Source organism: Hydractinia symbiolongicarpus, chromosome 15, assembly GCF_029227915.1.
Source record: "Hydractinia symbiolongicarpus strain clone_291-10 chromosome 15, HSymV2.1, whole genome shotgun sequence".
In the NCBI taxonomy this organism is placed as follows: Eukaryota; Metazoa; Cnidaria; class Hydrozoa; order Anthoathecata; family Hydractiniidae; genus Hydractinia; species Hydractinia symbiolongicarpus.
Window position 1 is genome coordinate 9,149,867 of NC_079889.1, and position 12,917 is coordinate 9,162,783.

The window sequence follows — 12,917 nt, forward strand, 5'->3', positions numbered from 1 at the left end:
TAAAAGAACGAATAGTCTTTTTTTATGATAAAAAATGTAAAATTTAAATATTAAGCTTAGCAAATTCCTAACTAACTAACAAGACTAACAAAATGAAAATAGAGGTGTAAAAAACGTGTATACGATAAACTGTTACTTACTTCTATGAGAAAGGTAAAGTTAAACAGAAAACCTTCAAAATTTTTTAGTCCTATGTCTTTCCTCGTGAAGTTGTTATTTTTATGCAATTGCGGATAAGTTTACAAACACGTAGCTATTCTATAAATGTTATCAAGTAATCGAAAACATGTTGTGCTAATAATCGTGTAAACTAATCTTTTTTTACATACTTTATGTTTTATATTTTATAATCAATACTTATTTGATGCTGCCTTCCATGTTTTAATACTCTGTGAATAGAATTTCTTGTTTTAACGAACAATATAATCAGGACCGCGCCAACAGATTTTGAAGAAGGATGGTGGTGTGATAAAATTAGAACTTCATGTAAAGAGGGATTCTTTTTTTGTTTTGTTTTTACCTACAAAATTTTGCTACATAAAAAAAGTATAGTGGAGCTAATAAGAATTTATAATGATAATACTTTTTGCACTTCTTTCGATCATCTCTTATGCCCGTTATTTATTGGTCTGTCTGCAAGAAAAATGTCGTGTCACAGACACGCGAAATTTTTTATCGTGGAACTTGTGATGTTGAGGTTTGGATTCTCATTTTCGTCCGTTTTGTTTTCAAAAGATTTTATTTTTGTTTTGTTTTGTTTTTACATGTGCTATTCGTACTTAAAGAAACGAATTTTAAGATTTTTACCAGCATGATGTGGATAAGAAATAGCTAGCCTTTGCGAACATGCTTTTCTCGTAGCTTCTTATCCTAACCAACATTATTACTTCTTTTTTTCTACAATATTAGTCATCATCAACCTGATTTCCAACGACGCTGCACCTTCTGGGTTGTGTTCTATCTGATAAATGAAAGTACACAGATTGGTGCTTTGTAGCTGGTTAACCAGCTACAAACAAACAAACATACATCACCAACATTGAAAGCCAACCACGAATAAACAAAAACACCAGATGCGATTCATCTATTTAGCCATCGATGATTTAAGGGGCGGGATACATTTACATTTAATCCTGAGAAATAATTTATCTTTTCATTAATAAAACGATTCTTTAAATTGCTAGGAAACGGTAATCGGTGCGTCTTTAGTTATCGGTTTTTACTTATCGGTCGTCTTAAGTTATCGGTGTGTCTTCAATTATCGTTATGTCTTCAGTTATCGGTGCGTCCTTAGTTATCGGTGTGTCTTCCAGTAATCGGTGTGTCTTTAGTTGTCGGTGCGTCCTTAGTTATCGGTGCATCTTCAGTAATCGGTGCGTCTTTAGTAATCGGTGCGTCTTTAGTTATCGTTGTGTCTTCAGTATTCGATGCGTTCTCAGTTATCGGTACGTCCTTAGTTATCGGTGCGTCTTCAGTAATCGATGCGTCTTCAGTAATCGGTGCGTCTTTAGTTATCGTTGTGTCTTCAGTATTCGATGCGTTCTCAGTTATCGGTACGTCCTTAGTTATCGGTGCGTCTTCAGTAATCGATGCGTCTTCAGTAATCGGTGCGTCTTTAGTTATCGTTGTGTCTTCAGTATTCGATGCGTTCTCAGTTATCGGTACGTCCTTAGTTATCGGTGCGTCCTTAGTTATCGGTGCGTCTGCAGTAATCGGTGCGTCTTTAGTTATCGTTGTGTCTTCAGTATTCGATGCGTTATCAGTTATCGGTACGTCCTTAGTTATCGGTGCGTCCTTAGTTATCGGTGCGTCTGCAGTAATCGGTGCGTCTTTAGTTATCGTTGTGTCTTCAGTATTCGATGCGTTATCAGTTATCGGTACGTCCTTAGTTATCGGTGCGTCCTTAGTTATCGGTGCGTCTGCAGTAATCGGTGCGTCTTTAGTTATCGTTGTGTCTTCAGTATTCGATGCGTTATCAGTTATCGGTGCGTCTGCAGTAATCGGTGCGTCTTTAGTTATCGTTGTGTCTTCAGTATTCGATGCGTTATCAGTTATCGGTACGTCCTTAGTTATCGGTGCGTCCTTAGTTATCGGTGCGTCTGCAGTAATCGGTGCGTCTTTAGTTATCGTTGTGTCTTCAGTATTCGATGCGTTATCAGTTATCGGTACGTCCTTAGTTATCGGTGCGTCCTTAGTTATCGGTACGTCTTAAGTCATCGGTGCGTCAGTTATGAAATTGAATTTTGAATATGAAACACTTCTACCATAGGATTTCATAAAGAAACATTTTTTCTTGTTTAAATATACTTGTTCTTGACATATTAAAGGTCAATTAGGCAGATATAAATTCAAATGATAAAAAAATCCGAAAAATGTCGCTTTTTTGGAAAAAATGATAATAGTCAATAATGACGTCAGCATAATTTTTTATGTCAAAAAACTTATAAAACTTATAACTCAAAATAACTTATTTTGGTTTCTAACTGTGTCGCATTTCATAGTCACACCTCTACTAGTTTGAATTCAATGAAGTGGTAAAATTACCAGACCAGCGCCCTGTCCGTTTTTGATGCATGGATAACAAAACAAAAGAAAAATTTTAGCTGATTATTTTGACCTAAAATGTCGGACCAGCAGTTGAAAATAAAACAAGGAGTTAAAAAAAAATAACAAAACTTAAAACATTAATAGCTTCAATTGAAACTTAGACGTTCACTATTGCTTTTTAAATAAAAACAAAAAACACCATATGGGAAAAATTTGATCAAAATGTCTCTTTTACTGAATAATACGAATTTAATCAGGGAATCCTATTAAATTATTTCAGTTAAAGAAGAGAGAATTAATGGCTTCCCCATATGTTAAAGAATTAAAAAGTTAAAAAGGTTATTGAGTAACAGACCGATAACTAATACATAAATCAATTTCTTTTTTGTTCTAAGACAATAAAAAGCGCTCAACCTTGTTACACGTGGTTGTAAGAACAATACGGAGTATTGTTTCAGGTACGTCGATCCGCTATCAACTCTTGTAACATGTGGCCACAGATAGAATACTTAAGCTGTCCTAAATTAAAGTTCTCGACAAAGTAATAACGGCTTCTTAATGTTTATCTAATATGATATCTATATTAAGTAAAATTCTTTGCATTTTCATACGTTCGACCACTTGTGAATCGCGATCACTTTATTCCAGTTAAGTGATGTGAAAAGTGCACGAAAAACTTCTTTTTTTTTTCCAACGTAGACAAAGATGAAATGCGGGAAGGTTTTAAAACATATGCATAAAAAATAAAAAAATGGAAATGAGGGAGTTACAATTGATGTTACACTAGTTCCATTAAAATAATTACTCTTTGTTTGGACTTCAGTTTGTCGTCGTCAGTACGTCAGTTTGTTTTACATCGTGTAGCATGTAAGATATAACACATCAATGAATTGATCAATGAGCGAATGTAATAATGTCACCGTGCATGTTTTATTTTTGAGTGGCAAATAATGCGTCGGTTTTTTTGCGTCATTTATCGAGATCGTACAATTTAAATAGCTACTAGCTGCACACGTGTGACGACATCAGTATAAGCTCGATGATGTGTTGAAATCGATAGAGAAGTTAATAAGAAAATTTTGTAGATGAACGAAAGGGTGTTATTTTGTACTCTATTTTTTGTATAAGATTCAGGAAAATGTCATTATTAATTTTCGCAACCAAGTTTTTGCGCCCGATAGTTGTAAAATTTAATTTTAAACCGTTACTGAAATTATCGATGTTCGGACTATGTATATGAGGGGGTAAACCTTTGCTATGCCGAAAGAAATTTCGCGAATACAGACCAACTATGACCAATGCTAACTGTTTATCATCAGAATCAATAATTTTTGGATTCAAACGACAGAGACACTACTGAATTCTGTCATAGACGAAGCATTTAAACTTTAAAACAAACTAAATTTCAAATATTATGCAACATGCATGGACAATTTGATAACAACTCAAAACAACGCAAAAAATCCCATCCATATTCTTTAGTAAATTCAACTTGAACTTTTAAAGAAAAAAACGTGTGTCAGGTGTCAAAAACTAAATCCTTTCACCGAGAATGAAATTTCCATTTGCACGCTATTAAGCTTGTCCGTATTAATTTTAATCATATTTTCAAAAGCTAATAAAAATCAAAACAAAATAGGAGATCAAATTGAAAAGGCAGAAGAACAATGAGAGTAAAAATTTTGTTTAGAAAATCCATAAAAAAAAAAGCTTAGTATAATAACAACGCCATCTAAGAATTCTTTTGTAAGCCTCTATTATAAGTTAAACAGATCGATCTAGCTGGGTACTAAATACATCTGAATACAACCACATTGCTATGTTTTAATTAATTCTTAAATACAACATACAAAGTTGATAGATCGAGTTTAGTTAATCAATTAGAGCAGAAACATTGGTAATTCACTTCAAACAAATGGACCGACAAACTAATTAAAAATCAGTTAGCTCATTATTCGTGATTTCAAATCAAATTTTGGCTTAATCCTAACGAGCCTATGGTCGTGAATGGACATGCTAAATACATCGAATTCATTTCACTTGTAGATGCTATAAAGAAATTACACGTTTTTTTGTATCTTAAATCCACAACCTACAGAAAACATAAAGCCAGACATGGTTTATTCGAAAGCAAGAGCTAGGTTTAGCATTGATGAAATTTTAGGAAAGTCAAAATCGAATGACGATTCTATAAATATAACCGGTGACGATAAAAATATGACAGAAGGTAATTACTTGTTTTTATTTGTTTTAATTCTTTGTTTGTTTTATTTCTTATTTTGTAGAATCTTCTCGCGCATCCGGTACTCGCCTTTAACTTGTTCACCGAAAGTCTTTTGAAAAAGTCTTAAACATTGTTTTCTTGTATCTTCCTACCTCATTTTGACCGTAGCACTATACACTTTAAGCATCAAATGAGGCAATGTAGCTAAAGGTGAATCGCTAACAAAATCTTGCCTTCTTGATTCTAATTTGGATAACCTTGTTTATTTATTATGGTATTTCATTTAAATTGATGTTTTGTTCTGTCCCATGTGGTCCTAAATCGACCAACCTCGGCTTAATTATGTAGTAAAGTAGAAGAATTAAAAGTTTGATATATTTTTGATTTGTCTAATCGTTGAGTATTGAATTCAAATTAAGAACTATATCTGTAGTAATTGAATGGATCTTATTAATTGCCAGAGAGATCTCACTGTAACTTTCACAAATTGAGCTCAAATTAGACCAATTTTGCAAACTGATGTGTCCATTTGTCGCTTTCTTTGAGTATTACTACATAATAATTTCATTTCCTGCGAGACCTGCTGTACAGTTTATGCCAATTTTTATGACAACGTAACTGCATATAGAATATTTAGAGAAACACGCTTATCGTAAAATTAATATGCATTATTGAAATTCTCAAATGATAGTGTCTCTTGATATGTAAATTGTTAGGTCAAAATGTCATAGCGTGTGATTGAGAGTGTAATATCCAATGTGACGTTTTTGAGCGCTGCATTTAAACCTTACACACCTTAAAGCTGCATTAAACCTTACACATCCTTATTGCCCCCCTCCCCCCCCCTCCCCACGCACACCCAAAAATCTACTATACTACGCCACTTTGTTGTTGTTGATATTTTCGTTGTTAGTACCCGTGTTGTACCGGCCATCTGTTATGGATATTTTTAGTCACCGAATTTTCTTTCTTTTTCTTTTTTCAAACAAAGTCAATATGGATGTTTAAAGAGACAATTTGGAAAATGCAACCTCATTTTCTTTGAAGCATTTTTAAAGGGAAGAAAGTAGGCAGTGTATGCAGAAATCAAGAAAATAAACCTCTGAAAATTTACGCCATCTTACATTAAAACGCACGAACTTCCGTTATAAAAAAAAGTTAAATTCATTTCTTGCTTTGTTTCAAAGTTGACTTTTTTATTTATGAGGAAATGCCTGGAATTTCATAACTGGAATTCTGTGGTTGCTATCTGAGAAAAGTCGTCAACGCTTTAAATATTGTGGTAATGTTATGGTCGGATAGTTATTGATTTCACACACACCATTACGCGATAATTATTTTTGGCCGCTGAAACATTAATGCAAAATTTAGATGATATATGCCGAGATGTGGTTTAATGCTTGATTTAAGAGAATTCTCTTAGAGACACTCCATAGATGCTGGAGCTGAATTGTGTTTTTGATGCACGCTTTTAGAGAATCTTTTACGGCACTTCGTAATTTTATACAACTACACGGGTTCATAGGAATAACAGGATCGATTACCAATTGATTTTTTTGAATATAGTCCTCTGGAAATGATCATGCAAAGCCTAGAATGATCTCAGCTTTTTAAAAATTTCACCAAAGAAATCTTGATGCTCTACTGATCAACTAAACAAGAAAAAACGGAACATAATTTTCCAGCTGTTAAAAAATGTAAATGAAACACGTTTTTTATTATTCGAATTTTACGCTAAATAAATTTTTGAAAAAACTTTATGAACAGACATGTTAAACAACATCAGAATTTACATATGATTTATCCTAAATCTAAATAACGTTTATCTCAAATTGTATTTCTTTCTTCTTTAAGCTGCAAAAAACAATTCGCTAATCATCAGCAAGTTAGACGAAGCAAAGTTGAACGACGATAAAATCACAGAGAGTAATACCGACGATGATGGCTGCTCATCGTCTGACGAAAAAGGCGACGCTGACAAACCTCGCAAGTTACGTCGAAGTCGGACGACATTCACAACTTTTCAGCTGCATCAGTTAGAAAGAGCTTTTGACAAAACGCAATACCCTGACGTATTTACAAGGGAAGAACTTGCCCTTAGGTTGGATTTAAGTGAAGCCAGAGTGCAGGTAAGAAGTAACTTTATACTTTAAAGCTAACCAATCAAAACAATGTATTCCATTAACAAATGCGCAAGAAATTAAAGTTTTAAAGAAACTTTCTAAGTAATTTTGAAGTGTTCTTAGACAATAAACAACACATTTGTAAGGTTAACGCAAATTTCTAGCTGTTTTGCAAATTTCTGGTCAGTTTTTACACACTTTCATATTCGTTGATTAAAATGACATCTAGGTATCTGAAACTCTAAAGTTAAAATCATGTCTAGAAAACATGGGAGTTATGGCAGCAATTTTGTGCTAGATTTAACTCCTGCGTCTTAATTTCCGTTCAACTAATAAACTTATCCGATTAATTAATTGTTTATTATAATTAGAAGAGAAAAAAATAATTCGTCTCTGCAGGGAGTGCAGTTACTGACATTTTTTGATGACAGAGAGAAGAAAAATACGCTTTTGTTCTTGTACACGATGGGGTGTACTTGAATGTAATAGAAGATTCTAATTAAAAACGTCTCGCTGTGGAAATTAAGTCGGAATTAAATATTAGTAAACTTTCTCACAATCTGTAGGGCGTGTTTAAAATGGTGGACATCGAAGTTGTGCTATTGGTTAATTATAGTCTATTGTCTTAGTGTTTAAAAAGGAATTTTTTTCCAGCTGTTAAACTGATTATATTCGACAATTTTTACTAAGTTGATAGCTTTTCTCAAACGTCCGTTCTTCTGTATTTTGATTGGATCTCGATAAAAATACGTTAATACGATTGGCTTATCCGATGCACGATTTTTTTTTTAATTGAGCATCGCTAAAACTGGTTAATGGTTTTTAAGGTGCGAATGAAAAGTGAAAGTAGATAGGATAAATGAAAGTAGATAGGATAAGGAAGCCAGATGAGACAAGTTTTAAAAAGGAGATTTTAACTCTATCCTGTCTCGATAAGCCAGATTAATTTGATTAATACCTATAAATGTGATTTCCTGCGTAATCTACTTAAAATGTTAGGAGAAAAAATTAGTGCAAATGTCAAGCAAATACAAGATATAACTTTTAATCATAATTTGTTAATAGGATTAACTTTACAGCTTGACATATCCGTTTTAACGACAGGAAAAACGACAACGCATTTTAATGATGTAATTTTTTGCTCTTTTCGTTAATTAATTTCGTAAAGAATTTATTTTCGTGAGTTTTAATTCTTTTAAGATTTCGTAAATATTTTGTGATCGCAAAATTTTCAGGGAACAGAAATTAATCACTGTTTTGTGGGGGCACATAAAATGAATTTATTGGATTCGTTTAAAGTAAACACTTGGTAAAATTTAACTTATTTTCCCGCTGTGCATGACCTACTCTTTAATGATTTGATAATAGTACTCGAATTTAACCCTTTTAGCTAATTTCTATAAAATTCTTATAAATCAGTAAATTGAATGACTTTCTGTAGGATTATGCTTAGAACTTGAAACTTACAAAAGGAATAATTCAAAAATGTAATGATACGTGATTAAACCGATTTCCCGTTTGTTTGGATTCGGATATTTAGGCATTTTCTCATATAACGTATGCAAAAACCGGAAACTTTATTTGACTATCAGAAATTTCGAACGGAATGTTAAAATTTGTTCTAAAAATTTCAAGTCCTGACATAAACAAAAACTTATTGCTATCATTTTATTCTGTGCTAATTTTGATTCCAATTGAGAAGTCCTAGCAAAATGTATATCTTAAAAATTAAAAAAAGTATATTTTCCTTATGTGAGACACTATAAGGCTTTCAGAGACGCTTATAAGAAGAAGGTCATTAAATTGTAATGTTTTAAGATTATTAGTGATGGACATTAGTCCATCATTTTACAGAAAGCAACTATAAAAACGTATACTTTCATTTCAATTGCTTACTTATTACAGAATTGTCTTCAACCTTTTTGGTCATACATCAGTATTTATAAATCAAACAAAAAAGCAAGTAAATAAAATATTTCAAACAAGTTACCGGTTTAGATTTCTTAATGCATTGTTAGGAATAAAACTTGAGTTAGCGTAATTTTTATCTTTGAACATTTGAGGTTTGTAATTACACGTTAACTGGAAAAATAAGAGCAAATATAGCTAACTTTGTTGAAGTGTAAATCAAAGAATTCTTAAAATAAAAAAGTTTAAAATGTTTTGTTTTTTATCTTTGAGTCATTCAGAGCTCCGTGTTCTTCGATTATCTTCCCTCACAAAAACAAACAAGTGTGCTTGCAAACAACAAGAATGATGAGGTCAGAATGTTAAACCTTCATCTTGATCTCATTAAATAAAACATTAATTGTCCTGCTGATTTTATGACGTCACAGCAGTCCATCTTATGTGAAGTGAATGTCATTTATTGTACCAAAAAACGTGTTGTTGGTCAATAAAATAAGCATCAAAACTCATTGCGTCAATTAATCGTGGGCAGGACTGTCAATTAGTGGCCCTAATTTAGATTGATAGTCATCATCATCTGTCAGTATTCTGCATGTTTTAGGAAAATATGCAACATGTTTCTAAAACTACGTGACCGCTAGATTTTTTAGCTATATATAGTATTCCCTACGTCATAGAATAACCAGAAAGGAAGGTAATTTGCTATAATTAGTTCAGCCCATCTGTTGTTTCTTAATTTCATGCCAATTAGGCTGTGATTAGAGCTCTTGATTGTGGTTAATTTAAATTACATCTGTGCGAGTTTATTACACAGTAGAATTTTTAATTCGCTTTTAATTAATTGTAAATTTATTAATAACCAACTTCGCTTAACCTTTACTCTGCTGCACCGTTGACTACTTAGGTAAAAGAAGTCTGGGTACTATATGTTAATTGATACATTATTACTGTGAAAGAATGTGGGAACAATGAGAGCAATGTCATTCTGGCATAAGTAACCTCTGACCACTATGTAATGGAATAATGTTGAGTGTGCTTTCAGCATGATTTCAGAGAGTTTTTTCGTGCAGACAGCAATCCATATTATTTCACATGGAATATTATAATGTGCTTCTTTATAAGAATTTTAAAATGTCAGCTGAGACTGGGTGTGCTTATTTGCTTACCCTTTTTAGTCCCAAATATTCTTATTCGTGTTCTTTCAAAAATGAGGAAATATGTGGTCACATTTGCGGAGGTTTCTGTTGATGTTGATTTTTAGGACTGTGAATTATAAATGAACTTGAAGCCATTTATAATATTTATAAAAAGGTGTATGTATTGAAGTACACAATAAGTTGATGGAGATTTAAAAATGTTTTACTCGAAAGCATAGGCTGACATTATATATTAAGAATATATGAACGTACTTAGCCTACATTTCTTCATACTAAGACCACGTTTAACGTAGGCGAGATGAAATATCATTCCGAAATGAAATGAATGTTTTTTGCAGGTGAGCATCTTAGGATAAATTTATCCCCGCATGAAACGTGTAAACATAACGAGACAGGAAAGATCTCGTCCCAGAATGATATGTTACATATAAACAGCCCAGAAACTAAATAATTCTGAATAAATTATGTCCGAACAGGTTTGCCCTTTTTATTAATATTTTTTATGTATGTTTTCACAATAATTAGTGATGAATGAACTAACCAAACAAGCAATTAATCAAACAGTTAACTAACCAAGCGATCAATCAAAAAATTAGTCAATTAATTAATTAATTGTTAATGGCACACCATCTTAAGACGTTTAATTTTTGACACATCTCAATAAATATTAATTTCTTAATCTATCTTTTTATCGATTTAATTCCATTTCTATTTGTTATTCAATTTAGTCATCATTTGATCGATTAAAAAATCTGTTTTTGTAATAAGGATGCATATCTAAAACCTCCTGTCATGTACCGTAAGAAAATCTATAATGTATATACCATCTCATTATATTTCACTATGCCGATTCTCACTGACTGCTATGCTGTTTATTTTTGTGTCTAAAAGACATTGAAAGTGAGATTAAAAATGCTTGAAATTTGATTTTCAAATTAAAATAGCGAATCAATATTTTTTTACTTCGAATGAAATCATTTGCTTGTAGTACCTCCAGCTGTTAAAAAGCAAAATCAAAAAAAAAAAACATTACCTAACTCCGAAATCATCATTAGGGGTTTATAAGATTATAAAATGTGTTTAGTTTAACAAGATACTAAATGCAGTGATGGGATAAAAAATTTTTTTAAGAAATCCAAAAGCATGCTAGACATCAGTAGATCTATTATCGTACATTAGTCAAAACAACACAATGATTTTCAAGACTTGTTTCTATTTGGCTGCATCTTCTGCTATGCAGCAGAAATCAATCTTCATCGAGCATTTCGATATACAATACACATTATTTGTTTTTTTGTGTTTTGTTGCATAGTAATCAAATTTACTATTTTTTGTTAGGTTTGGTTTCAAAACAGAAGAGCAAAATGGCGCAAACGTGAAAAGTCTTTACCTGAAGGGATCAGCAACTTTTCACATACTGACGTCATCACAAGACCACCCAATGATTACCACCCACACTTCTACCCAAGGCACCACACTTCGCCTATTTTGAGGTCGCCGCCGAGTATCTTAATACCAAGGCATCATCCGTACAGAGGTTCCGTCTCTCCGCCGCTGTACCAATGCCATCATTCACCTACATCGCCATCGCCTTTACCACCAACTCTTCATCAGGCTATTTCACCGCGAGGACGTCCATATTGTTGTCCTACGTCACGACCTAGACTGGATGCAGTACCCTATTTAAAGTCGTTTGAACAGGAGTTTTTAGACTTAAAAAATACAAGCATAAACGAACTGCGCTTCCGGGCTAGAGAGCATAAAGGTTTTGTTAAAATGGATAGCTCGCACAGAAGATAAAAAAAATGTTTTCTGAGTGTATTTTGTTCGGTTCGGGATGAATGAGTGAATTACTAAATTGAAATGAATGTGTAAATAAATGTGTGAATAAATGTGTGAATGAATGTGTGAATGAATCAACAAATATAGAAATGAATGAGCCAATCATCAGGTCCTATGACACCTCCAGTATTTCGCTAGGTAATATATCACTAGTTGGAATACGACCCAAATGACCAATATAGAAGAGTTAGCTTAAAAACTGTCTCGCCTGTTCATTGGACACAGTAACCGCACGTTTCTTTTTCATAAGAAGCAATTTACTGGGTGAAGAAGTTTTTAGACCTTAAACGTTTAATCGATTTAAAAGAAACAAATTGCTTCACTTAATCAAAAAAGTTGTTAAACACGTCTGTGCTCTTTCACATTTTTAAAGAACAACAAAACAAGCAAATCAGCGAAAGAAAATCTACCTGTTACTTTAGAAATGTATTTTGTTGCCATAGAAATTATCCAACCATGACGGAAAGCGCTTTTCAGTAACACCATGTCATTCCAATCACGATAGATTATCTTATTCAAGTTGCCGTTTTTGTTTTCAAATTATACCTATATCCCTTCATAGAGACTATATTATATATATGAAATAATATGCGATGTGTAAATATAATATGTATATATTTGTCTATGTTCTGAGTAACAAAGTTATTTGAAAAAATATGTTTAATTCCTCGTTCTTTTACCTAAAGAAACAGTCAAAAGTACACGAGAAAGGTTACACGCGTGCATGATATCGCATTTTATAGCACACGAATGTATGATATCGCAATTGCTAGCGCACGCGTGTATGGCATCGCAAATGATAGCGCACGCGTGTATGATATCGCAATTGCTAGCGCACGCGTGTATGGTATCGCTAATGATAGCGCACGCGTGTACAATATTGCAATTGCTAACGCACATGTGTGTGGTATCGCATTTGATAGCGCACGCGTGTATAATATCGCAATTGCTAACGCATGCGTGTGTAGTATCGTATTTGATAGCGCACGCGTGTATAATATCGCAATTGCTAACGCACGCGTGGGTGGTATCGTATTTGATAGCGCACGCGTGTATAATATCACAATTGATAGCGCACGCGTGTATAATATCGCAATTGCTAACGCACGCGTGTGT

At 33.1% G+C, this 12,917-nt stretch overlaps 2 protein-coding genes across 2 annotated transcripts; one reads left to right on the forward strand and one right to left on the reverse strand.

Moving 5' to 3' along the window:
• Positions 1-1,290: 1,290 nt before the first annotated feature.
• Positions 1,291-2,320, reverse strand: LOC130628705 (zinc finger protein 512B-like). The gene is made up of 2 exons (XM_057441688.1): positions 2,308-2,320; positions 1,291-2,207 (listed from the first exon to the last, which is right to left on the reverse strand). Exons 1-2 carry the CDS (start codon positions 2,318-2,320, stop codon positions 1,291-1,293), a joined length of 930 nt encoding a protein of 309 aa, XP_057297671.1.
• A 2,046-nt stretch (positions 2,321-4,366) lies between these two features.
• Positions 4,367-12,448, forward strand: LOC130629129 (retinal homeobox protein Rx1-like). Its single transcript, XM_057442234.1, has 3 exons — positions 4,367-4,774; positions 6,626-6,900; positions 11,298-12,448. Exons 1-3 carry the CDS (start codon positions 4,663-4,665, stop codon positions 11,757-11,759), a joined length of 849 nt encoding a protein of 282 aa, XP_057298217.1. The 5' UTR covers positions 4,367-4,662; the 3' UTR covers positions 11,760-12,448.
• The last annotated feature ends 469 nt before the right edge of the window (positions 12,449-12,917 follow it).